This window comes from Harpia harpyja, chromosome 2, assembly GCF_026419915.1.
Source record: "Harpia harpyja isolate bHarHar1 chromosome 2, bHarHar1 primary haplotype, whole genome shotgun sequence".
Lineage (NCBI taxonomy): Eukaryota > Metazoa > Chordata > Aves > Accipitriformes > Accipitridae > Harpia > Harpia harpyja.
The window spans coordinates 2,121,782-2,148,895 of record NC_068941.1 but is presented as its reverse complement, the minus strand read 5'-3'; the positions used below and the strand labels follow the sequence as shown (position 1 = coordinate 2,148,895).

At 47.2% G+C, this 27,114-nt stretch overlaps 1 protein-coding gene across 14 annotated transcripts in view; it reads left to right on the top strand.

The window, feature by feature from the left end:
- Positions 1-27,114, top strand: part of SLC4A4 (solute carrier family 4 member 4) — a 234,423-nt gene that overhangs the window by 174,995 nt on the left and 32,314 nt on the right. For all 14 annotated transcript variants that reach the window (XM_052812182.1, XM_052812142.1, XM_052812162.1 and 11 more), the window contains 6 exons: positions 6,007-6,164; positions 14,835-14,922; positions 16,268-16,422; positions 16,891-17,004; positions 18,395-18,569; positions 23,858-23,991. In XM_052812182.1, the coding sequence (XP_052668142.1) occupies positions 6,007-6,164; positions 14,835-14,922; positions 16,268-16,422; positions 16,891-17,004; positions 18,395-18,569; positions 23,858-23,991 (824 nt within the window). The remainder of the gene's footprint in view (positions 1-6,006; positions 6,165-14,834; positions 14,923-16,267; positions 16,423-16,890; positions 17,005-18,394; positions 18,570-23,857; positions 23,992-27,114) is intronic.

The following is a 27,114-nucleotide window of genomic DNA, read 5'->3' as shown; positions in this document are numbered from 1 at the left end:
GATTTAGGAAAATCAGTCTGACTTGGTCCCTTAAATTGGTTTCGAGTATCTTGCCAGGAGGTCCGGGGGCACGTACCTAACCTTGGCCCCGGTGACTGCATTTGCTCCTTCCCACTGAGCTGGTCTCTTGCCTTGGCTTTACACCTGCGTTTCAGGCTGGAAACTGCAGCGGCTGGGAGCTGCCTCGCAGGCTGTGCAGCAGTCTCCTCTGCGAGAGGGCAAGGCGGACAGCCCTACAGCACAGTAACGTGCCCGAGAGCAACCGCAGAGATCCAATAAAAGCCGTGTGCGCTTAGGAATTGCTTTCATTTCCGATAAAGCTTAAGAGATGCTGATGATAACAGAGCGTTAAAAGACATTTAGGAAAGCGGTGACTTTCAGGTTGCCGTGCCTTTTTGCAAGTACAGCGTTGGAGATCTGTGGCCTTTGACATAACATTAGTGGTCGGGTTGGAACGATGCTCGATTTAGCAGAGTGCAGGGAAAGTGAATATAGTGCTTCCAGCTGCGCGGCCTCCCTCCCTCCTTCCCTGCTCTCGGGTGCTGCTGAGGACTCGAATCTTTCAGAAGCTTCTTTGGGGAACGGTTCAAAATGGATTTGAAGTGCTGACTGCACCCTTCCCATCACCTAGCTGATAAATGATTTAAGAAAGTGGCGAGTGGTGCTGCAAAACTCATTTGGAGCAAAACCCACTAAAATTAGTCATGCTGTTTTGACTTGGGGATCCTGCTTGTCGGCTCTGGTTCAGAAAGGCACCTGGGTTTGGGCCAACACGGTGCTTGTTCAGCAACGCGCGCAAGCGTGCGACCAACCTGTTCGGCGAAGTTGAACGTTTATTGTGGATTTGCCACCTTCCCGTTATTTTTTTAATCTCCAGTTTCCTGCAAGACACGATTCGTGGAAGAACCGGTAGCGCTTTTCCAGGCTTCCTCCACAGAGCTCCTTGATGCTTATTTAATATTTTCTCTGCTGGTAATCCTGACTCATGCGTGCAGGAGTGGGATTGTTCCAGCAGTTTTCTTCCCTCTGAATCAATAATTGATGCCTTTTCATGAGACTTTTCCCATTTTTCTACTTCCTTGAGTCGCCTGGCAAAGCTCGTTACGGATTCGTAGCCGAGTTGAGTGTTACCCCCCGTCGGTGTTTCTGGCAGTACATCCTCCCTCGCCATTCACCCGTAGCCAGACAAACACAGAGCACCTCCAAAGATCACCCAGGGTGGGAACCGACTAAGGGCAGGATTTTTCAAAAGCCTTCAACTTCAAATTACTTCTGCTGCCGCCGAAGTTAAGAAGAAAGCCGTCTCGGATCTGAGGACAGTCGGAAATCCCTCCCGGGCTGCGAGGACGCAGCCCGAGTGCTAAGCTGGACGGAGGGGTGGGTGTAAAGGTGGGGGCAGCGGTGGCCCCCCAGCAGCATGGCCAGGGCTGCGGGAGCTTTGCTGGTTCTACGGGGAAAGCTGGGGTTAAGAGCAGCGCCGCAGCCGCGCAGCAGCCCTGCTTGAGCAAATCTGATAACCTCGCAGAAAGGCGATCCTGTGCCAGGCTAAAGAGATTTCAAGTGCCAGGAAGATACCCGAAAAGAGCCAGGAGAGGCTGATTTTTTTAAACTCAGCTGCTGCTGCTGCTGCAGCGTTTTAAAATCAGAAGCAATTTCCCCACAGTTGGACTTAGTTGATATTTTGTCAGCTAGAGGATGCGTGTTGCAGAGCCCTGTGAGCCTGCTCATGTCCGCTGTGGTACAATTACAGTACGTAGGTGCAGAGATGAGAAGAATAACCTTCAGGCTGTAAGGAACTATTTTTAGCACGAAGCCGTAGCTGTACGTTGGGAGAAGACGTATAAATGAGAGCAACCCTGGCAGGTGGCTGATGAGAACAATGCCGGTCAGGAGATTTCTTCTGGCACTCTGGTTTAACAGTGATAAGCGCAGAATTGGACCTGGGATACCATTTGGCTACCTCGGGAAGGATTGCTGGAAATGAATAAATACAGCTTTATAGGTCGTCTTCTAAGCTCGCTTTCCTGCAGTTTTGAGCTCCGCTGTTCAGTAACGCAGCAGATGCTTTGCCGCATTTCTAGAAGCGCTGCTTATACCGTGACCGAAGTCCCAGCGCTCCTTTCCTTGCCGGGATTCACCTTACGTCGGCTCCTCTGGTGCTGCTTTCCCATCGCTTTTGCAGCGAGCAGACAGCCCTCAGAAAGACGCGAGGTGTCGGGAGCAGAATGTCTTGCTCTGCTCTCCCTTTTCAAGTCAGAAAATGACTGCACGCCTATCCCCACGCAGGAACTGGGGTAGCTATCTCTAGATCAATCACCCGGAGGTTATTTCCACTCTGGAGTGACAGGCTGCCTTAGGTGATGCTATGGGGACTGCAACACTTTGCAGTCCGGGTGTAATGGTGCTGGAGGAGGCAGGAGAGGCCATGCATACACCACCATGTTTAGAGCCACAGTTAACGGTGGGCTTGCCATGAACGAACAGTTAAACTCCACATACGATGAAAAATACATACGTTCCCATGTGCTTTTCTTATTCATCAGGCAGCAAAAATCAATAGGAAATTCTACTAAATACTTGATTTTTTAGTATGATACAATATACTAAATAACTACATTGTTTTGCGTTGAGGTACAACCTTCTTTTAAAATAAAAAATGAAGTTGCCTTGGTTTTCAGGTAGACTAAAATCTAGATCTTAAGTATGAGAAAGCTTGACGATGAGCAGTGCAATCGGACTGGTGTATGCTCACGGTGGCTTCGCCAGCTCCCTTTGTCATGTTTCTGGCACAGCTGTTGTTGCTGTTAATGAAGAAAAAGGCAAAGGTGTAGAAACAGTGTGAAAGAACACTAGAAAAAGCACCACCACCCCCCAAAAAAAAGCTCAGATAACAACTCAGGCTCATGTTACCGAGGAGAAAGGAGCAGTCAAAGATCATGAGAGTATGGAGAAAGAATAAGGCGAGAAAGGCATCATGGCAAGGACATGTTGAGATAGCCTGGGCGAGTAAGAAAATGAGATTACTGGAGTGATCAGACAGAAGTGTTGGTGTCTTTGCTGAATTTCTTTTGCTACAAAATATTTGCTGAAATGCGCAAGTTCTTCATATACTATCGTCTCGATTTACCCGAGTGCACTTCAGAAGGACCTGTCCTTTTCTGACAATGATTTTGATCTTATATTCTTCTTTACCATCCTTTAAAAAGGGTAACCCGAGCCTTTGGGGATAAACAGCTATCAGAGCAAGCCTGCCAGCTGGTTTGGTTCCTTTTCCCAGGAGGTCGCTCTGCTTCTCCAACAGAAGAGTTAGACATCTTTATGCTTTTATCCTTGCGCCACACGCAGCTCGGCAGCACACAGTGCCTTACTGCTGCCATGGCACCACGTTGTATCTTAGCCCAAAAGTTAAGGGGGAAGAACCCCAAACGCCCGTTTCAAAGCATTAGCAAGTTTCTAAGTGTTTGCTCTTTCTTTACTTTTGAACACGACTCTTTCAGGAAAATCAGAGGAGAGACTGGCCATGAGAGAAGAGCTTCCCGTGAGTGTGGTGAAGGTTGTTTTGATGACTCTTGCTTTGGCAGGCTGGCAGAGGGGGGGATTTTGTGTCTCTTAGAGGTGCTTGGGGAAAAAACCCCCACATGCTGCCTAGAAAAGGGGGGGGCTGAGGAGCAGCATCCTCCTCTGCTGCTGGGCATCTCACCTTTCTTCTTCTCCTGACAGCAGCTTTGTCCCCACTCGGGTGCACGTCTGCAGCAGCGGATGCTGTACTCGTTTAGGGAGGACGCTTAAGTGCTTTGTCACCCCACAGACAATCCCCTCGTTACAGAGGAGCTCTCCATTAACAAGCACCAGATTTCCTTGACAGGTTTTGCCGAGCGGGGCCCTAAAACTCATGCGTCCGAGTGTTTTGTCATCTGCTCGTTCTTCCAAGGCATGCGTTATCAAGTGGTGAACAATTGGCAGCATCAATTTAAAGACAGGAAGATTCTGTCGGGGAATTACCATACGCCTTACTTTTTGTTGTGTGCTTAAGGTATTCTAGTTCATAAATATTAAAACCATCAGTCAGGGTCTGTGCTTTGGGGCTTCTGAGAGCGTGTGGAGCCGGACTCTGGGGTGAGCTGCTGTGGATTTTAGGTGGCTCTGCTGAAGTGCCTATTTTTGCCACTGGGAACGGATCAGGCAGAGTGGTATATATGTATGTATTCCAGATGTCAACAGTTCATTTACTTAAACTTCTGTGTGAGGTTCTTAAAATTTCTCTCTGACAGCAGGGTATTACAGGATACAGGACAGAGTTGGGATCAAGGTAGGAGTTGCTGTGGCAGGGTAAAACATTGGCTGCCATAACTTGATTATAAAGCAATGGATGCTTAATTGATGGTGGAAACATGAGAGGTCTTTTAGCTACGCTGTGACTAGCAACGTCATTAGCGGCCTTTTGGCGGTGGGGTTTTACGTGTATTTCGGTTATGTGGCTGGGATGGAGGAGGGAGTTTCTGTGTGCTATCAGAGTAAAGGATGAAGACAGAAGACAGGCAATTACTGCTACCTGCCTGCTTACTGATGCTTTTTTAAAAAGTGCCCTTACCCTCAACTTCTGCACGCGTAGTTGTGTTGCTGTTGTACAAATTATGGAAATTGATTAAGGGTAGATATGATTGTTCTTCAGAGACATAGTTGGGTTTGAGATATAAATATGTATACACACACATACACACACAACCCCCCCCCTTGCTTTAGTATTCATACCTGGGCTAGCAGAGTGCTAGGAGCCTCGTCAGGAGGGGAACAATTAACACAGAGCCCACACGGTGAGCGTCTGGAGGGGGTTCCCTCTGCCACCCAACCCTTCCTGGCTCCGGACCCATGCGGAGGCCGGCCGTGCCGCTCGTAACCTCCCTCTTCCTCATCGCCCCCCACGCCAACCTTGGCTTCTCCGTCCAGGGCCGGTGCTTTTATTTTCCTCGGAAACCCTCCCTGGTTTCTGTCTTCTTCATGGATGTCCCGTCTCACTTCACTTCTTCCCAAGGCTTTCTTTTCCTTCGGATCTTGGGGAGGTGAGGGATGTAGTAGCCATCCAGGATTCATTCTGTAGAAGGATCGAGAAGGGGGTTTCTCCTGGACAGAAGGTCTCTGATGATGGCACACGTTCCTCTGTCCCCCTTCGGCCGTGCCCTCCTCTGTGCTCCGAGGGCCGCAGCCTGCGGGAGGGCTGAGGGCTCGGGCAGTGATGGTGGGAAGCGGTAACGAGCCAGCCTCTCACCTAGACGCTTATTGAGACCATTAGCGTAGTTTCAAAGCCAGCACGCCTGCTGCTTTTGCCCAGTGACTCCTCCTGTGCTGGCCTGCGCAGGCAATGGGAACAACGGCTTTGGGCAACCTCAAGCAAATTTTACACTAAGGGGGCAGCCACAGGCTAGGAAACGCGCTCCTAAAAGCCCGCGCTAAGCTTCGCCATTCCCTCGGAACTTGAAAAGACGCGTACGCGGCGAAATGCAGGTGCCCAGCTCCCGGCGCCCGTCCTTCAGGGTTAGTTTTCCTCGGGCCAGTTGTTTCTGTAGCAGCGACCGCAGAACGTGGAGTTGCGCTTTCACTCGTAGAAAATGCCTGACCTTCCCCGTCGCGCGGATGGCCAGGCGGCGAAATGGTGCAGCGCTTTTTCCTGAAACCCTGCCCAGATCGACTCGTCCTCCTCAGCGCTGCGCGCCTTTTTCTCCCCAAAATAATACCACCTCAGGTCTGTAAACAGAAACAGCAGCTCCGAGAGGCATAATCTTCTCGGCGTCGCCTTGGCTCCCAGCACCGATGTCAGCTTTCTTCTTCTGGGGCTGATCTTAGCATTTCTATCTCGGTAGACTCTGTGGGGATGGTACATATTGGCCAAAGATATATTCTGACCAAGGAGGAAATGTTGGTGAAAAACTGGGTAAATTTTCTTGCACGTTCCTGTTTGCTTGCCTAACGAGACTTAATTTTCTTTTCCTTCCTCTTTGACTGATGCAGCTGAAGAATAAATTCATGAAGAAATTGCCCCGTGATGCTGAGGCTTCCAACGTGCTGGTGGGAGAGGTAGACTTCTTGGAGAGTCCTTTCATTGCCTTCGTCCGGCTGCAGCAGGCGGTCATGCTGGGTGCTCTGACCGAAGTCCCCGTCCCTACCCGGTAAGAGAATTCAGCCCCCAGGGAGGCGATGAGAATTGGAAACTGCTTTTCCACCTTTTAAAATAAAAACACCAGGCCAGAAGACGGCATTCTCCGTTGCTTTCCAGCATGTGACGTGCATAACGGTCAGGATTATTGGTTTAAAGTAACAAAACTCACCGTAGCTGCTTAATAATTTTCAGGTCCTGAATTTGGTTATAAGATACAAGCTGTAAAATACACAAGTGTTGCACAAACAGGATAACTTAACAACTTAGCAGTAAAGGGCACTATCGATGTGAAATTTAACTACTGGGGCTTTTTTCCTGCCCCTTATGATTACCCCCCCGCCAAGACACACTGTACATAGCTCAGATTCCTCTATTTTTTTTCCTCTAAAAACCTCATATTACATGAAGGATGCATTTCTGGCCTTGCCGGGGCGAAAAAAAAAAAAAAAGTCGGGTAAACTGGGGCATACAGTTCTATCGGGGTGGTGACACTGTTTGTTGCTTTGTAATGCATAATGGTTCAGAGACAAATGTCATATAAATATTTTATTTATTGTGAGTCATGTTGCAAATTAATCTGAGTCTCGCAGATATGAATGTATCTTACGTTCTTAAATATTTGAATTCACTGCTTGAATATGCATAACTGTCTGTACAGCGAGTGTATAAATCTACCAGAATAGCACAGCTAAAGTCCTGTTTGAATTCCTAACAGTATTACCCTTAATTATACAATTGCATATTGCTTATCATGTAACAGAGTAGAGAAAAATTACCGGTATAGACGTCCAGAACATCTGCTGTATGTGAGCATTATGTAGTAGTATATCTTTGCTTCGTATATACACACAAGCACCCTACCGCGGTAAGAACTGTAAAAATGATGAGTATTAAAAGGTAATGAAGTGCAGTAAGAACGGAGCGCAGCAGAATTTCGGTGAGAAGGACGAGCGAGGCTGCAGGTGGACAGCCTGCAGCTGGTTTGCAATATCCCCTTTCAGCTCAGCGCCACGCTCTGCGGTGCCTTGCTCCTCGGCACTGCTGCGCTCCTGGGCTCTGGCTGCTTTTGCTATCACCTTGCAAAGGGTTTACTTTGCGTTTTGCTTGTAATTACGGAGTTCAAATTGCAGCTTTCGCACTGCTAATGTGCAAATACGTATCTTATGTGATGGGTTTCAAGGGCTTTCAATACAGAGTGAAGGTTGTGATTTGAATAATGCCTGCAGGGTTTGAGGCGATAGCAAGTAGTATTTTGTGAGAAGAGACGTAGCACTGTGACAAAAGCTCGTGGCTAGTGCGTTACTGATGCTGGAATGAATCACAGCTATTGTATGGAATTAAAGTTATATGGTTGTTGTAATCTGTACCTTATTTCTATGTACAAAACAAAGGAGAAAGATGATCTAGTTTTACTGTTTAATTGCCTTCTAGTAATGCAGCAGTGTTTGTATTTCCTGGGAGTTTCATTAAGTGGCTCCTTAAAATGACGACGTCAACAACTGTTTGCACACGCTGGGTATTCTGGTAGGAGTATGGGGAGATAAAAGGGGCTTAATCTTAGAAAAGGCTATTCTGCATTCTTCAGCATTAGTGAGCTCCATGTACTTCAGTATTTCAGCTTCGAAGTCTAATCCCGCTTGCTCTTTTTTTTAAACACATCTCCGAATGCTTTTCAGCAGATGTGAAATTAGGTATTGTTTGTTTTGGTAGTGGGAGGCAGGAAGTTACATCTAGGATTGCTGAACGACCTCATTACTCAGTAGCATTAATCAAGACAATACGTCCTTCCGTGCCAGCATTTTTTCCAGGAAATAGTATTATCCATTTGCTGTCCTCTGAACCAAATGCTAGCCCTAATCAAAGCAGGGAGGCTCATTAGATGGCCCTCCTGAGTAATGAAGAGCCATTTGCCATGGCTGCATCCTGTGAAATTCAATCAAGGAAATCCCATCAGGGCTCAGCCGAGCTGTGGTGGGGCGTCTCCTTGGGTGAGCCCCCAGTCTCGGCCATCTCGCGCGGAGGATGTTCGTCTTGTGGACGTGCACTGAACAGCCCGCGGACTCTGCAAGGTGCTGGAGCTGGAGCCTTTGGCATGCCCCCACCCCTCTTCTCTCCCTCGGGGCTTCTCCTTTTATTTTGTTAAATTATCAAGTTCCTGGTAAAATTGTCAAACCCACGCCAGCAAAGCCAGGCAGTGCAAAACCACCTGGGTTTTCTAAATAAACAGCTAACGTTTCGGCGCTGTGGGTTGCTGCAGGAGTATGGTGACCCAGGTCTATCGAGTAACTGCAGCGTGACCCGCATCCGTGTCTCTCTTTAGAAAGCAGCAGGTTGTTTTTATCTGGGGCAGGTGGGGGTTAAACACCCAGGTTTCGGCACAGGGCTGTGGGCGTGCTGACCTGTAACGCGGAGGGGAGGTGGTCTTCGCGTGGCCATCTATTCCTGCGGTGACAGGCACTTTCCTTTACTTAAAAGTAAATTTTTACTTAAAAGAAATCAGTGGGAACTGATGAACTCTCCAGGGAAAGTCTCTCAGTGGAGTGTTTTCATACGGCCCTAGTAATAAAAATCAGGGATCTGAAATCGGTATAGAGAGATCCCAGCCTTTCACTGTGTTGAGTTTTCTTTTTACCGATCAGATTGAAAAACACTGTAAGGACTTTGGTCTTCTCATGTTGAATTTAATTCCACAGTGCTATGAACTCCTCATTTTGGCAAGCACTTAGCGACTGTCCTGGCACCGTGGCTTGGGTATGGCTGTTTCTGTCCTGGACAATGCAATAGATGTAGCTTTTTATTTTCATAAAAGAAATGTGCAGTCGTGTTCAGGTCTGCTGCGTTAATGTAACATCAACGGGGAAGAAAGACGAAGAATGAGCAAGGGAAAGATTTGGGGGGGAGATAAGCTGTACAGACTTGCACAGTCTAATATGTAGTGCTGGGGAATTGCCTGTGTCTACAAGTCTCAAATGAAATGAAGTAACTTGCCCAAAGGTCACTTAGGAAGCCTGTGGCAGAACCGGGAGTCAGATTCTCCTCCTTTGCCTCCTAGCTTAAGCTTTTAACTGCAGAGGCATCTTTTCTTCTTTGTAGGTGAGGGTGAGATGTGTGTCCTGTTCACTAATTACAGCACTGGCATAGTTTTCAGGGCTGTGTCCTTTATAGCAGCCTTTCCAGCAGAAGGACCTGCTCTGGGAAATCGCAGCTCTGGCAGCAGAGGACTGCCTTTGTCTGTCTGCGTTCATGTGTTGGACATCAGGTGAGAAGCCTGCAGTGTTGGTACGTTGCCCAAAACTTGAAGGATCACCCGTGCGAAATAGAAGACGGACCAAACGCTCCACCGTCTCCTTTCGTTACTGCAGTCTCAAGTTGTGCTCCTTCCGTCAGCGGTCCAAGCCGTGGATTCCGCCGGAAAAGTGCATCAAGAGGTTGTTCTTTCAGCCCTCGAGCCCATCAGCATGTATCTCTGCTGGGAATGCTGGATGCCTTGCAGGCATCTCACATGGTGTCCAACAGCAGAAGGACTGCTTCCCCTCAGCCCTCTCAAAAATAGAAACATTTTCTCCAGGACCTGACTGAGTTTCCTCTGTGTAGGTGCCTTTAACCCTTACGGAGCTGCTGCTCTTGCTTGCTCCAGATTTGAGAGATAGGCACGGATGAGCAGGCTGAACTTGAATCTTGTTTTAGTTGCTCTTCCTCTTTTTTCTTTTTTTTTATTTCGGGGGCGGGCAGGCAGGACACGGGACACGGGATGACCTTGTCTCCTACACTGACGGTCAGCTGGCAAAGAGACGACGGTGAGGCTTGGTCCTGGGACAGTTTTCACGATGACCCTTACCCCGTATGGCAAATCGATAGTCATGGACATTAGGGATTTCTTGCCCCAAATGGATGGGAAAATATTAGTGCTGCACTCACTTTGGAGCCTGTCTGTGTTGTATTCACTCCGTACCTCCGTACCTCCTAAGGTACTCCTAAAGCACTACCTGTGCTTTTCGTTTGATTTCATGGAGATTTCTAGCCAAATTTCTCAGAAGCATAGCACGTAAAGCCTTGTTGCCTCCCTGGGCAAACTAGGTTGAAATTTTGCCCCGCGGTCTTTGCTGTCACCTCCCTCCAAGGTCCATGCCAACCATGAGTTGTGTTCACTCATAGCAAGTTCTTAGGTCCATAACGCCAGGTTACTGCGCTTGTACAGAGCGTTGCTGTGCTGCTACGTTTAGGTCTTCGAGGTGCATTGGCTGGGTTTACGATGCATTGGCCAGGGCACGTTTGTCCATTTCGAATTGGAATTACTCAGCTGTGAGAATGAATTTATTCTTGTTGGGTTTGGTGGCGTAGTCCATATGATTAAAAGGGGAATCATACATAGCCGGTGGTCATCATCTGCTTAAGAAGGGTAAAGCGTGCAAAAACGACAGGAGGAATAGTGCTTTAGGTAAAACAGGAAAACAAATAAATGAGTTTCTGGCTCATTATCAGCTTGGAAGCAAAGGATTTTGAGCGCTTTGACTGTGCTGCCATACAAAGTTCAAAACCAGGTACCCTGGGTGCGAGGACTGTCAGCCCTGTCTGTAAGCTGTTGCCCAGAGCATTTGGGAGAAACGTTGAATTTTGTTAGCTACTTCAGAGAGACTTTTTTTTGCTAAGGGATACGAGGTGAAACCTCACATTCTGTGCCTTGAAGCGTCCTTAGCAATGTTAAGTATCAGAAGCGTGTGTTGTGTGCAGCAAAGAGGAATTCTGTGCTGGCTTTCATCTTGGCAGATGAAGAGAAGGGAGTATGTCACAACTAGAAATGCGGGCTTTCTTAGGTGGAAGTATTCATAACTAAATGATTCTAAATGCATACAAACATAATCTAGTCCAAAAACCTAAAATGCATTAATGGTTTTGTGTTTATAATATTTGGCCCTTTAAAAGGTCTCGTTCTACATGCTGAAGGCAATTCTGAGCTGAATCAGTCAGGACAAAGAATTCAGCAAGTGTCACAAACTGCTTGTTTTCAAGAACATTTTAGTAAATGCAAGAGCATTCGGGTACTTCTGTTATGCATTGGAAGAGAGCCAGCTGATGTTATTATTCCAGGAGATGATTATGAAAATGTCTCATTCCCCTGGAAAATCAGGAGAATGCTGAGCAGCAACTTCTGAAGTTACAAACCTTTTCTAAAAAATTAATATATTTGGATAATTTGCATCCTAGAGTTTTAAAAGAGTTGGCTGAGGAACAGTTTGTCTTTAATGTTGTTTTATAAAAACTCGTGAAACACAGGGAAAGTTCCAGGAGGTAGGAGGAGAGCAGAGGACATGACCTAGGCGTGTATGGCTTAGTCACCTCCGTGTGAACCTTAAGTAAAACAGTCGAAAGCCTCATGAAGAACTCGATTAGGAAGTGTTACTGTTAGTAATGCCAATTAATACGTATTTATGGATCCTGTCCTGCTAACCTGATGCCTTTTTTTTTATAGGACTCTAGATTTTTTAAATAGAAAGTACTTGTTTGGATGTAATACACTTTATAAGACATTTGACTTGGGACCTCATGATATTTTGATTTAGGAATCTAAAATGATACTTAATGCTTGTAAGGGAAGAAGTACTTCTGGCGAGGTGTCACACCTCTCAATCCTTTTGTGTTTCACATTTTATCAGCAGCTTTGGAGACAACGTAGCGTTAACATAGTAAAGGTTGACAAATAACAAAAAGGGTGTCTCCATGGCCCAGAGCAATCCGGTCATCTGCGCTTTAACTTGGCCCCATGTCGGCTTCTCGCTCTAGGGACGGAGAGCGCAGGTGAGCGCGGGTGGAAGAGCTGCGGTCCGAGTACCAGTTTTCGCTGGGTGATGCTGTAGGTAAAGGGCTGGGGCCATCCCTGGGTATAGCAGATTATTCTGTCAGTGCTGGAACCGCTGAAACCGGGTGTCCTAGAAGTATGTGCCATGTCCTTTCCCTCCGCCACAGCAATAATCCCAGCTCTCCCTGACGTCCTGCCTTGTTTCCTAAGACTTCCCGTGCTTGTCCATACCTGATGTCCTGTCCCCTGACTTAATGCTCCTTCCTTGATTTTCTCAGGAAAGCAGGCTCACATAAAGTGCCTGAGTAGCCATAGGTTATTTCAGCTACATATTTGCACTGACAAAACTGCCAGCTTTTGGATGATTTCCCTGAGGAAGATACTGATAGATCACAGAAGGTTCACAGAAGAGCCGTCAAAATGACTACAGTGAGGAGAAAAGCCTCAAATGGCTTAGCCTAACTGACAGATGGCTACGGGTGACTGGATCAATAGGGGAGGATATTTAAAGGAATTTAATTATTGAGGGTTCTTCCATCTAGCTATGAGAGACGATCAAAATTTATGACTAGAAGTTGAAGCTAACCCAAACTCACACTGGAAGTAATGCAAAAGTTTTGAGATGAGACAACTTACCAAAGGTTATAGTGTGTTTATTTTCCATTCCTGATTGAAAGGTACAGCTGTAATTGGAAAAAGGCTTAATTCAGGAAGCTTTCAAGTTGTTTTGAGCAGCTATTAGTGTTTCTGTTTGAAACACATGCTGATACGGAGTTTGCTGAAAATTACCCCAATAATTCCCAGTCTTTGCTAAATTAGGTGAAATGGAGAAGTTGGCCTCCTGCCATGTGACTTCTCGTGTTGCTAATTGCAAGGATGAGTCGATGTGCGCGAGAGAGAGACTTTTATCTCAAGGTTGCTAGTTAGAGTCCAGCTCGGGCTGAACGCTTGAAACGACGCCGTCTCACCGGCGTGATGGTCTCCATTGAAATCCCGCAGGCCACCAGACGTTGGCCATTGTGCAAGATGGCCAACAGAAGTAACAGGGCTTCTTAAGAAGCCAGTTGGCAAGGCGAAGAGGTGAGCATGAAGACAGATGTATTTTCTTGCTGTAGCCACGAACCAGATCTTTTTTCTGGGACAAATCTGAACAGGGGATTTATGGGAAGCTTGTGTTTCTACAGCCTCGGCTGTAGATGCTGTGTGAGTAGGTAGCTGGCAGCTTGGCACCTGTCTACAGCATGAAATCAACTTTAAAGTAAGAGTATTTCTGCAGGAGGTAATGGCTTTTACCATTTCAGCATTGATACCTTGGCCTTGCATATGAAATTTAGTTTAGGAACTGGGAGTGTCTAAGATAAGGCTTAGGTCTTCCCTGCATTAAGTATTATTTGAAAGGTGGTATCTTTTTTTTTTTTTTTTTTTTTAAATGTTTTATTCCAGGCCAGGAGGAACTAGGTACCTTTGAAGATCCAACCTTGAGGCCGTACTTAAAACTTTTTCTAATGAGCGTCAGTTAAGAGGTTGGAAAACCCAGCCACCTTTCACCAGCATTCCCATTGTTCTGGCACAACCGTTGGACAGTTTTATTGGCAGAGGCATCCGTTTTCCTTGTATAGCCTTTTCAAGGAATCTCCTTAGAACATGTTGTCACGTAAGCAAGTCCTGATTCATAGCACATTAGCACTGACAAAGGGCAGGAAAGATAAAGAGCAGTAATTTCCGATCTCCGAAGGTTTCACATCATGGTGTTTTTCAAACTCATTAGCAGTGACTTGGATATAGTTGCTGCCCAAAAAGATGATGTAAGAAATTAACTCCTAATACCTTGTAGATGTAGTCACCCTCGCTGCCGGTGCCTACCATGGGAAAAGGTTTACACCTTAAGTTGCCTGCTTAAGAATTAAGCTGTGACTGTGAAGCCATCAGACGGGCTTACAGGTCTCTGGTATGTATTGTACACTCGGAGCGGAAATTCAGGGCATGCAAGTTGGGCTTGATTATTTATAGCTAAAGCCCTATTTTACATTAATGGTTTCCCTTCACATGTGGGTAGCTATGCTGGGTGCTGAACCGTAACAGAGATCTCGGCCCCAGCAGAGCATTAATAAGCACGCGGAGCGCTATCTGATAGCTCGGGGGAGTGATATAGCTTATTGTGAGCAGTGTGGATAGTTAATAGCATCTTCCCTCTGTGCCCACTGCTGTGCTGGCCCCGCTTGGTCCATCCTGTGCGCAGAGGGTGCTCAGGTGTGTCCCTGCCCTTGTTGCTGTTCAAGTAGAGCAATCCTTAAATCTTCTTCTGTCCCCTCCCGGCTCTTTAGCATCACTGCTGCTGTCACGTAAATGGCACTGGAGTAGCCCTGGGGAAACGTTTAACACAGATTATTTTAGACAAGGATTGAACAGCTACAAGCAGCCGGTAACATAGGATCAAATAAAGAGCCGCGGAGGCGGGTGGGCTGTCTGTGGTGCGCAGGGCACGGATTCTCAGCCGTTCCGCGCTGGAGCTGCACCCGTCGTGCGTAGTTCCCTTCCAGGTACTGGGCATTGGAAGAACGTCCTTCCTTCACCTCGTCCTGAAGTCTAGGTTGCTGGATGGTAGCGACCTCTGCGTAGGGCTGTGATAGCACTTGGCCATAGTGGTCTCCAGGCTACTTTTAAGGCTTTTGGGGAGAAAAACTCTGAGTGGTGTCTCGCTTGTCCGAGGAAGCATGATGGGCTGCAGAGTATGACCTCTACTCCCAAGTTAGCTGGAGGCCACCGGCAGCCTCTGGATCTCTAACAAGGGCCACAAGTTTTTAAAGTTTAATTTCTGTCTAGATATTGGATAAGTGATCCATTTTGCTATCCTGAACGGGAACAATCTGGTTGTTTTGTCAGATTTCTCTTCATTCTACTGGGACCGAAGGGCAAAGCAAAGTCCTATCATGAGATCGGCCGAGCCATCGCCACTCTGATGTCAGATGAGGTAGGTGTCTTGACATCTCCTGTGTGAAATGGGTTCTCCCGGGTTTCACTTCGTTCGCTAATAACGATGCCCTTTCCTCCAGCGTGGTCGGCAGGAACGGGCATACACATAAAGCTGTAATGTCCAGATGTCACCTCCTAATTCCTTCTGTTTACGTAATTATTTCATCTGGCTTCGTGGTTTTGTTAAAAGCATGCCTGTAGGAAGTTTTTGTCCATCGTGTGTATTTTCCTGCTAGCAATCACTCTTCCAAATAGACCACGAATTGATCTTTGAATTAATCTTGTTGCGGTGTGCACCTTGTGTCCCATTCCACGATCGCAGCTATGCTCCAGGTAATTACCGCAGAAATGGTTACACCCAGGACATACTGTTGTGTGTTGCGCTGTATGCCAGAGCATTTCCTCGCTCAGGCAGTGCTTATGTATTATCCATGAGTAGCTAGCAATTACTCACTAATCATATACCTCAATGAGATGACTGGGCTTTCAATATTCATTTACGGCTTCTTTCTTCCAGTGTCGCTTGGGCTCTGCGCGTCTGGGGCTGATTTACATTATGTTTGTTTCTCGTTTTCTCCTTATGTTATTTTACTCTCGTACGGTTCCCTTAATTACCGCTCGCCCAGTCTCAGCTCTTCTGTTTTCTGTCATTCCACTGCTTGGAGCAATGGTCTAGTTTCCATAGCCCCAAAGTCCTCCTTCCTACCACCGACTGTTCTTATTAAGTCTATCACGTGTGGTGATCCACCTTCACTCCAAGTAGTCCAAAAGATTTCTGTAAAATTCAGCATTAATGCTCTTTTTCCTCTCTTCTCTCATTCGCTCTTCATCAGTAATTCTAGGCCTTTCAGTGAAACTGGTTTGTGCTTCTTGTTATTATTTTTTAATAAATATTGTCATTGTTTCTGTGTCACAGGGTTGAAAACTATCCTATATTTTGATAGACTGAAGTAGGTAGGAAAAGAGGATCCACGCTTTTTTGTGGCTTTGTGGAAGCGTCTTCTCAAAGTATAATTGAAACTCCTTATTTATAGGAGAACTTCTTTCGATAAAAGAAATGAATAATTGCTTTAGTAACTTTTTTTAACAAAGGTTAGAAATGTATATTTTGCTAAAAATCAGAAATGCCTGCAAGAAAAGAAGCTCTATCATTAAACGACCAACCGAAGGAAAGGGTTTTCCTCAGCGTCGCACATCCTTGTGCCAAGTGTCCTGATAGTTTTTGAGAGGTTTTTGAGAATGAATAAATTGTTTTTGTAGAATAAAACTCAGTAGCTGCCTCTGAAGTCTGGGCTACAGAAAATGCAAACCTCTACTACATGGCGTCTCTCTTTTCCTTGCAGGTATTCCACGACATTGCCTATAAAGCCAAGGACCGGCAGGACCTGATCGCTGGCATTGATGAGTTTCTGGACGAAGTCATTGTGCTCCCCCCTGGGGAATGGGATCCAGCCATTAGGATAGAGCCCCCCAAGTCTCTTCCTTCTTCAGATAAAAGGTAAGAGCAGGAGACGGGCAGGTGTAGCTCGCTGTTGAAGGACAGCATGCATCAATGCTGAAACGGTGATGGGAAGAGCCGGTGCTTTGGGTACACCAGGTTTACTGAGCAACTGCAGCGTGACCCGCATCTGTCTGCCTGTATTTAAAAAGTACGAGAAATATTTTCAGGTCTGTCTTAATAGCTGGAGGGAGGATGTTCTTGCAATTCTGTCCCCTTTAAGGTGATGTTGTAGGCATATACTAACACACATAGCGGTTATCCAGACTCTTTGGGGTCCTGCTTGGTCTTTCTGACACACTACATTCCACTGTGGCTGCCAGCCGGTCAGCCTTCTAGTCTTCTTTGTACAACGCGGCTTCAGGAGAGGCTGTGTAACGCTGGTCTGGAGGAACGGCGTGTGGGTTATGTTTCGTGGAGCCGTCAGGCAACGCAGCGAGCCTCACTTTGGCCTGCCTTCTTGCCTAGGAAAAACATGTACTCGGGTGGAGAAAACGTACAGATGAATGGAGATACGCCTCATGATGGAGGACACGGCGGCGGGGGCCACGGGGACTGTGAAGAACTGCAACGAACCGGCAGGTCAGTAACGCACGGCTCAGCGTGATGCGCCCGGTGTGACCCGAGCGAGGCGGCAACGTTTCCCTTGCAGAACCGTTTCGCCCCTTCTGTTTTCCATCCCGACGTGCTGTTTGTATAGGTTGAGCTGTGACTCCAAAAGGTGTCCTGGGGTTTTTAGTGCCCAGCTTGAGACCGAAGGGTTCGGAACATCCAGCCTCAGCAAATTATAAAGCGTCTTAAATGAGGCACTCAAAAATGAAAGGAGGCACTCAAAAATGAAAGGAGGCCCAGGTAGGTGTTGGCTATTGAAAGTCCGTGAAGTCAGACGAACTGTAAGGGATGTAAACGTGGGGAGGTCCAGCTACCGTTTTCATTCGGATTGCTGGAAATGCTGTAGCCAAAAGCAGAGACATTCCTTTTTCCAGACATTCCCGTTGTAGTTGAATTGCACAGATGAAGGCATTTATGGGATAGAAATACAGAAGGTGACAGAACCCGAGGCCTTACTCTCTGCTTTATTACTCTGCTTGTATGCCATGTAAAAAAGTCCACCAGAGTGGGAATGCAGTTCAGGTGACCGTAAAACAGTGTGCGCAGCATTTCAGGGTCAATACACAGGTTTTCATGGTGGCATTGCGCCCTCCCTTTCAGTCTGTATTTTTTTTAAGTCCTAGTAGAACATCTGAATTCTAGGAGAAAAATCTGAAAGTCTGAAATTGCCCATTGCTGCGTACAAGGCAGCCGATACATCCTGATTCTGGGTCAGACGGTAACGTGTGCCTATCTGCCATGTACCTCTCTGCGTACAGCGTGTCTGAACAGTCCTGGCGTTGGTGGTGAACTGTGTACAAGGGAACAAGAGGCAAAACAGAAACATTTTTCATGCTGGGGGTGTCAGAGCCACATGGAGTTTGTAAGAGTTAAATACTGTCTTGTCTGTGATTGTACAAAAAGAATATGTCTGCAAGCGGAGCTCTCTTGTTCTCCAGGATGATTTCACTTACTTGCGTTTTTACTTCTAGTTCTTTTTCTGGTTAACAGTTTGAAGCATTTTTCCACTTAGCAGATTGTTTGGCTCACCCAACCGTTGTGTCTGCCATGTGGAGAAACTTAGGCAGGGGTTTAGACTAGGGTTAATATATTTTATTACATCAGCCAGCAGAAGCAGGGCTTGTGTTCTTGAAATTGCTCTCTTTCCAGCTGCATCACATGTTCAAGATAGTATCTTTCTTTACAACATTATCTCAGTGATACCCCTGGACCGTCACAGCTGCGATAAGACTATTATGTAATGTGATGATCTCACTCCTTTCAGATAATACTTCATTTCTGACAACGTTTCTGATTACTTATCTTGGTGACTTTCGCTGTAAAACATTTTGCACGAGTCTTCTCTTGCTTGTCCTTTCAGATTCTGCGGTGGCTTAATCAAAGACATAAAGAGGAAAGCACCATTCTTCGCCAGCGACTTCTACGACGCTTTAAATATTCAAGCCCTTTCAGCCGTTCTTTTCATCTACCTGGCCACAGTGACCAACGCTATCACTTTTGGAGGATTGCTTGGTGACGCTACGGAAAACATGCAGGTTAGCAAGAACTTTCAGAAGCAACAAATACGTCATTTGCTTTTTGCTGTCCACAGTCAGAGGGGTGTTTGGCCACCAGCAAAGCTTGAATTCTGGGTGCAATTAATAGAGGTATCCTGTGTTTCCACTGAAAGTTGGCTTGCTTTCTCTGCTGTTGGACGGCTGTCCTTCGAAAAATTGTACAAGCTACAAGCAGTTACCTTAAATGGTGTTTGAAAGATGGCCAGGAGACAGAGAAGGTCCTTGTTCCTTCCATATAGAGAAGTTCCTCTGATCTGCTGTCTGTGTTTGCGTCTCGGTTGTACCGTTTCAGTCCAATTAAGTTTACTAAGTCTGATTCAGACTTTCCATGTCATCAGAGCATAGCACTGTATCCTCTGCGCGACTCTTGGAATCCCTGGCCTTCTGCCTCTCTGGTGAAAAGAAAATCCTAAGATTCACAGGAAAGCGAGTAAATTAGGAGATGTGACACAGGAGAAAAATGTGAGTTCTTCAGAAAGACGAATTTCGTAGTAATGGACGAGCAGATCCTGAGAACGTATTGCATATCCAGAGACAGGCTGGATCAGCGGTGAAGGCAAAAGTGGGGGCTTCAAAGGATGGCTCCGTTTTAGATGAAGTCTAAAGGAAAGGGATTCTGTATTAATACTGCTGTAGGTCCTTCGTGTTTGACTGGAGCAGAATTATGCTCTAGCAGTGCGCTTTAGTATTCCTTTGGCTTTCTGAAGAGGAAGAAAACATAGGAGGCTATATTTAGATAGATTCAGCGCAGCCACGTTGAATCTCCTAACAATAATTAAGCTCATAGTGACAATGACTGAATTATTAATTTACGCGGGTTTAATTAAACCAAACATAGAAAAAGGGGGCACCTATCCAGAGTTCTGCACTTCCCTATGATAAATTACAGGCTAGAGTAAGATTCAGTAGCTGGTGGAGTGCCAAACTTCTCTCTCCCCTGTGCAAATACAGCTTACCTCTTCCGAAACTCAGGTCCGCAGCAGTCGTGCGAACAAATGCATGATGTGCAACGTTAATGAGAAATAATAGCAAATGGAAGTAAGAGTATGGCAAGGCCTTCAGGATCCCCCAGTGAGCATCACTCTTCTGTCACTGAGTAGCAGAGCAAAGTCTGTCTGCTCTGTGTCTGTGTGAGGTACAGTTGTTTAAGTAGGGGAAGGAAGGGGAAGTGTTACCTGATTCCAAATTTAATGCACATAATCACGTTGTTGTGTCCAAAAGTCTTTTCTGTTACCTTTGTATCCCATGAACGTTTATTATCAAGTAGCAAAATATTTTTTTGCCACTGAAACTGACGGTGTACTTTCTTAATGCTCACAGAAAAAAAAAAAAAATCATAGTTTTTTTAAAAAGAAGCACCTTGCATTTCAGGAAGTTGGAAAATACGCCATTCATCCGACAAACGGCAAAACTGCTGCCCCGTTAAGCAGTGACGGTCCCGTTGCTTGCGCTTGGTCGTATTGTTGGAGTAAGACACGCATTTGCCGTCTTTTGCTTTGGCTGCTGGATCGTCAGCACGGGCTCTGCGAGGGGAGGAGATCCCCACCTTTGGTCCCCGTCTCCAGCAGCGAAGGGACCAGCAGGCACAGTCTCCCTGGGAGACCTTTTGCTGGCATTGCCCCGTTGGCTCGGCGGCGTGGCCGCGCACGGCCTCATTCATAGTTTGCAGCCGTTCTTTGCCGCTGCCCCTCTTTCCTCGGGAGGCTTTCTGCTGCCAGGCTCCACAGCGTACACCAGGGAAGGAGAGGGGTGATAAAAGAAGGTAGGCATCCAGGAGAAGAGCCGATAATCCCGGTGCTCCTGGGGGACCCCTCTGCTGCCTTCCGCCTGCCAGGGATTGATGTATAAATGTGTCTTGTTTAATACCTCTCACGCTGGGGTGAGGTTATTCTTCCAAGAACCTCACGAACCTTCTCGGTGGGATTATATTTGAGTGTGCAGCCTTTCTCTGATTTCAAATGGTATTCATTTGTTGAACGTGACGGTCTCATTTCGCCAAAGTATGTCTGAGACTGTGAGCTGCATAGAAGGATGGACACACTGGGAGGGGGAAGGGTAGAAGGAAGACAAAACACAGGTTGCCTTTAGTCCGTCATTTTGTCTGCAGTAGATAGAACCCAGTCCGAGTTTTCCTATTGCTCGGAGTAAAAAAAAGTCCCTAGAAAGACAAAAGCTGCAGGAACAGTCTGTTTTGAGCTCAGTGATTTATCCTCCGTGTTGAAAAGGGAGACCATTGATGCTCTGCAGTTAAGAGTACTGCTTTGGTAACGGGGAAGCTCCGCAGCAAATATAAACACAGCGTGGCCCTTAATGACAAAAACTCCAGGAGCAGCAGAAGGAACCAACACACGAGTCCTGTCGAATGCTTTGTCCCTTGCTTCTCAGGGGTTTGTGCTCAGTGAGGAGGGAGTTGGGGCTGTAGCCAGAGAGGAGCACTGGCAGCAAGGAGGGGGTGTCTGTGGATGTGCCCCCCCGGCCGCCCGCTCCCCCCAGCCATTTTGCCGTTAAACTTCAATTCGCAGAAGTGGAGCAAAGTGCAGGAAAATCATCGCTGAGTTGCTAGAAAAACCAAACGCCCACAGTCGGTCCATAACGTAGCCAAGGCTCAGTGCAGGAGAACATTGTCTATTATTTTCTAATTTGTGCACTTTGACGTTTACTTGCTTCTCACATACGACGACCAGTTGAATTTACCGGGTTTTATTTATGTACTGGTTTAAAATTGAAGTACCAACAGTTTTTCTGAACAGTTCACTGGTGGATCAGAGGTTTAGAGAGTTTGGGCGTAACTGGCTTTTCTTTTGCCATCTCCCTTCAACAAACCTTTATTGACCGTCCTTGTTTGAAAAGGCATTAGGTCTCTTGGCTGCTGTGGGAGCCTGGAAAGGGTTTTGACTGCAGGTTTTCAACAGAACAACAGCAAAACGGTGCGTTCTTCGTGCTCAAATGCCCCTGTATCATCGGAGCCGGAGTGAAGCGTCCCAGGGCGCCCAGTTCAAGTTGTTCCTCCAGGGAGCTGCTCGGTGGGATCGGAGCGCAGGTTCACGTCGAGGGTTGCTCAAACCATTGCGCATTCCTGCAGCGGGAAAGAGTTTGGAAGTGTAGTTTTCTGTAAGACATCTCAGAACATGAGCTGCACTGGATCTTTATACTCAGAAACGCGAGGGAACGTTATGCCAGCTTCGACAGCTGAGGAGCAGCACCTAGAAGTTTTCCCCCAGACATTTTTCCTCATAGAAAACAGCGGTTTTGGGGCTACCACATCAGAGTTCGTGCTTCTTGTTCCTTGTAAACAATTATGTGACTGCTGCTGGGTCGGGCACTAAAAATCGCCTGTCCCGTGCTGCCTGCCCCGGTTCAGAGAGCCTGACACGGCCAACGCTTCTTTACAAGCTCCCTTCAGAGTTTTATGTTTCTGAGAAAAGGCACTATTCTTAGCTACAGACACGTGGAAGAATGCAGGGAAAAGAGATTCCAGATGCGCTGGCCGCGAGGGCCCTCTCCGTGAGTAATGCGGGAGGAGCGAAGGGGATCAGCTGTGCGAATGCCGTTCCTTGCCCCGAGAGCAATTGTCTCATCCTCGCAAGTCCCCCGAAGGCAGAAAGCAAAGGCTCGTAGGCTGCCGTCCATGCCCCCCGTCAAAACCCGCAAAATCCTCGCGTCCCAGCAAGCAGATCTCCCTTGCCCCATCCCTGCAAGGGCCGGGGCTGTTAGCGATGGGCATCGCCAATGGCACTTAGAAATGGGAAGGACCACGGCCGTCACCTCCTGCCAAGGCGAGGTTGCTTCTGTCCGCTCCACAGCAGCTTGTCTAGATTGACGAGTGACTGAACGTGTGTCAGGAACGGGCGGCTTTTACACCTTCCTTACCTTTTGCTTCTCTGCGCAGCTCTCACGCTGCTGCTTTAATCGCCCAGCAACAACAGTGCTTGACCGCTGGTGTTTCGAGATCGTGTTTGTGGCCAGAAAAATAGTTTATGATTGCTGTAGAGAAAGTTCTGCTAGTAATTTAGTGGATGAAAAAAGATCTGGTCTACGTAGTAACATACTAGTTTGACATATGATAGTGTGAATATACTTTCCTCAGTGTAAACAGTAACTCGGGTCTTTCCAAGAAAGAGCGCCACGAAACTTAATTTAAATTCTTTGCGTTACCACTGATAAGTCAGAAAAACTGCAGCCCCAACCCCGTAGTTTGTCATGGATGGAAAGAAGGATCTGCATGTGCCGTTAATTGCTGGTTGCTCAGCATGTGCAGTATTCATGAGGCTGCTGATTCAGATCCAGCTACAACGAAGCACATAAGCCTAGGTCTAAATCTGCCCCTGGCTGCTGGGTAAGTATTCCTGGAGAGGGTGATGCTGATGGCTGCACGTCTTATTCAGCAGAAGATGATGCTCTTGTTGTTCCTTTAAAACTCAGCTGAGTGTAAACAGATCGGTTTGCATAAGAGCAAGGTCCAGCGCATTCTGCCGTTTTTGTAGAAGGGTGCACGCTCAGGCAATAATCACATTTTATTGCCGTTTATATTTCACCCACAGTTTGCATTTTAAAAGTAGGTATTGTCCAGCTATAGTTGGACCTGAAAATCTAAGAATGCATCAAGCATGCTCTTTTATCCTTCTCCAGTGAAGCTGCTTTGCCGCATATGCCAAAGGTAATTGTAGAGCCCATTAAATACGGAATTTTTAACTTGTTGGTGACGTGTGATGAACTTGGGTCTCAACGCATGACGGCTGGATGAAGTACCCTTGTTTGGTTTGTGTCTCACTCAGTAAAACAGTTACTTGAAAGAGAGGCATCTTGTTTGTCTAGAAAGTGTCTGCTCAATTGGAGAAAGAAAAAAGAGCACCCTCCGTTGTCCCGGAGGATGTTGTCAGCGCCGTCCTCTAGCCATGCTCTGCCTGAAATGCCCTGTGAACGTCTGTCTTTACTGTCAAAGATGTGGGAGATGTTCAAGGAGTTCTCAAAACTTTGGAAACACACTCCTCCTCTTGTCCAATATAAAATACACTATAGTGTTCTTAAACTCCGGGCCTCAGAAATAACAAGGGGGGGGGTTGCTGGTTATCCTGAGTAAGTGTGTGGGACAAACGCATCTTTGGCTGGAGCTGCAGGAGAGGGCAGAAGTTGGTCTGCCCTTAGTCTTGGACATATCGGCATACGGCACGCGACCGGTCGCTGATGTAACGACTCATTTTCTTGCAACGGTGTTAACAGAAAGGGTTATTCAGTAGAACTCACTTCTCTCCTATGTCTTACCGCAGGGCGTGTTGGAGAGCTTTCTGGGCACAGCAGTCGCCGGCGCGATATTTTGCCTTTTTGCTGGTCAGCCACTCACAATTTTGAGCAGCACAGGACCTGTCCTTGTCTTTGAACGGCTTCTCTTTAATTTCAGCAAGTAAGTACCAGGGTGGAGGAGGGAGGAGGGGAGGAATGTCTCACGCTAATGAAATACTAGCTAGGGAATGAGATGGCTAGCGGTGGGGAAGGAGGGGATTTAGCGCATGAAAAGAAACATCTCTTTGTTCCTTGCTGAGATTGCAGTGCAATCACATCGGGGATTTTCACAGGCACGCATGTCCCAGAGCGCTGCCCGGTGTGTGGGTGCGCATCTCCTTGGGGCCTCTTGGAAATTCTTGGCCAAATCTGTCCTCGGTGAGAAGTTTGCACTAGTTACAGTCGGTGTGCTGTTCCTCCCCAGCTGCTGCATGCGTTTCCCCGACTGGCGTGTGTTTCCTGTAGGAGCAAAGAAAGGAATCCAGCTCTCGGTGATTTCACTAACAAAATCCCGCAGGTCTCAGGGTTACCAAAAATTTGTCCTTAAATAGGTACTCATTTGAAATAATCGCTATTACTTACAAAAGCAAAAGTACCTGTGACAGAAGCAGCTATCGATCTCTGTTTGTCCCCAGAATTCCTCGGTGGAGCTTTGCTGCATTAAATGCTCTTGGTTTTTTTTCCTTTTAGCTGGTATAAAGAGGTTCTGCTCTCTCCCCACCACGTTAACGTTAATGCAGTGATGATAGCTGACACCCGGAGCTAAAGGGAGCCCGTTTTGTTAGGCGTTCTCAATTACTATTCCCACATCTGCAATGCTGGCAAAATATATAATGAGAATCCCTAAAGGAATCAACATATTCATTGGTAATTTTACTTGTATATTCATTGATGGTTTTACATGTAGGACTACCGGTACTTTGGACGGTGTTTTGCAAGCTGATCGTTTTAGGTTGTACAGAACATGCCGCAAATCACTTGTAGCCCTCCCTTCCCCCATCAGGGAGTGTTCACAACCTTGCAAGTTGTGGGAGACTTGTGTTTCAGTACGCAAAACCAAGAGCTTTTGGAGTTAGGGCATTACCAGGCTTTCTTTCAAAAGCAGTCACCTGTGATGTGGAACAGCTCTTTGGCCGTTGGTGGTTATTTTTAGAAAAGGTCTCTTGAATTATTAAGCTGAACGTGGCTGCAGGTTGCAGTAAGGCAGGAGAGATGGTGTATGTGTGGTTCTTTAATTGTGTCTCCTTCCTCATTATATCTCATCTCCTTGAGTAGTTCCTCAGAAATAATTGAGAGCATATAATCATGTCTTCCCTGTGAATACCCTACATGTTGGAGAAGTCTTTTGAGGTACAGAGCTTCTGCTAAGTACCGGCAATCCGGTACTGTTGGGTTTGAAGCCCGAATGGCCTCACGGCGCGCTCTGACTGCTGTTAGACAGAGCCGTATTCATGCCAAGCTGGGGAGAAGTTCGTCCTGGAGTCGAGGATGCCATGGAGAGACGACCCGCACCTTCAAATGCAATGCAGTCCCCTCCTGCCTGGCCCTGGGAGATGGACTCTGAGCCTGTCTCTTCCCCCCACTGGAGCATAGGCAGGGAGGGCTGGAGGCTAGAAAAAATGGGCAGAAAGTTAGACTAGCCCAGGGAGGGAAACTGGAAGCTGCTGACCGGCGAGAGCTCTGCAGCAGAGCAAGAAGGGGGTACCTTTCTTTTCTTTCTTCGACTGGAATAAATGAACAAAACCAGGAATAGACACGCTATAGCTGTTTGCATCTGGCGGGCAGGTCAAAGCCCAGGCGCAGCACGCGGAAGGAAAAAAGCAAGGTGGAAAAACACTTTGCACGGTTTTGGGAGGGAGAAGGTGGTTATTTTTAACCCGAGGAGGAGGTGGTGGTTACAGAAGCTGTTGTCCTAACAACCTGCTGGAGCAGAATGGCAGGATTTTTTGAGGGAGTCTTTCTCACAAGGAAATTGGAATCAAGTACTGTGATTTTTCAATAATGCGTTTGTGGTTGTTCATATTCACAACACCCTGTTCCCTGCTGGGAGCAAAATTAGAAAGACTTGCCATCTACCGCTTCATTTAAAGTTTTGACTCTGTGCGTGTGCGTGCGGAGAGACACCTAAAAAAGCCTTGCGTACCCAGCCGTGCATCTAGCTTTGGGTGCCTGCAGGAGCGGCGTTCGCCGCCTTGCCGGCAGAGAGGGTCGATGCTGCAGGACGCCCCGGGTCAACTCGCATCCCGGCTGGTGAGCTCTGCTGCCGTGCAGAGTCTCTCCGATGCCTGTTGTGAAATGAGTCTGGGTTTCCAAGCTGGAAGCGGCGGGAAGCGAGGCATCGGGCTCCCCGGGAAATCAGGACCCCAGCCCTTCTGCCTTCAGCCACCGAAGCAGGCTGTTGGGAAAAAGTTTCCCCTCCAGAGACCTCGGAAAGAAAATTAATCACGGCAAAAGTACTTAGCCTGTTGTATTGTGTATGTGAAACGTCCTGTGCTTTTTCACTTGTTCTGTGAGCTTCAGAAGTGCTGCAAGACTTTGAGGGGTAAAAAAAAAAAAAATAGTTGAAAACCTTTTGAAGTTCTTCAATGGTGTGCAGTCAGGATGCCATCTGGGCTTCTGCCAGACATCTTCTCCACACTCGGTCAGACGGATGGCAGCTCCTGCTCTCTCAGGCACTGACTCCGGATATTTCAGAGAGCTGTCACTGGGGTCTTTTATTATTTACTTTTTTTCCCTTCTCTTTTTCTAAATCATGACTTTGTTTCGTCCTTGCTCCTTACCCTTCTTCCAGGTCAGACTCTCAGTGTGAGAAGGCTGCAGCCCTCCCTGAGATGTTTACCTACAATAAGGAGAAAGCCTCGCAGAGGCTTGGTTTGAATACAGATGCCCAATGCTGTCTGAGCCTACCCGACATCCAACCCAGGATCCTTACAGAAATGCATGACACCGCCCAGCAGCAAGCCTTTAACTGGCACCCTGCCTGGCCTGCAGCCTTTTCTCCCATTTTACAATCACAAGGTCGTAGTTCCCCCTGTTGAGGTGCTCTTTTGTTCTCTACTCTGCAGTTTTACCCCATGTGCTAGAAAATTGCCCTCGAGCCCCGCTGTCGGCCAGGATTTCTGCTGGCGGTGGGGTGGGTGCCTGGGGCACGCCGCGCAAAATTGCCGCAAAGTTTGCCCACCGTGGGTGGACGCCGACAAAGGGTAGAGGTGTGTAACGGCACACGGTGTCTACCGGGAAATAG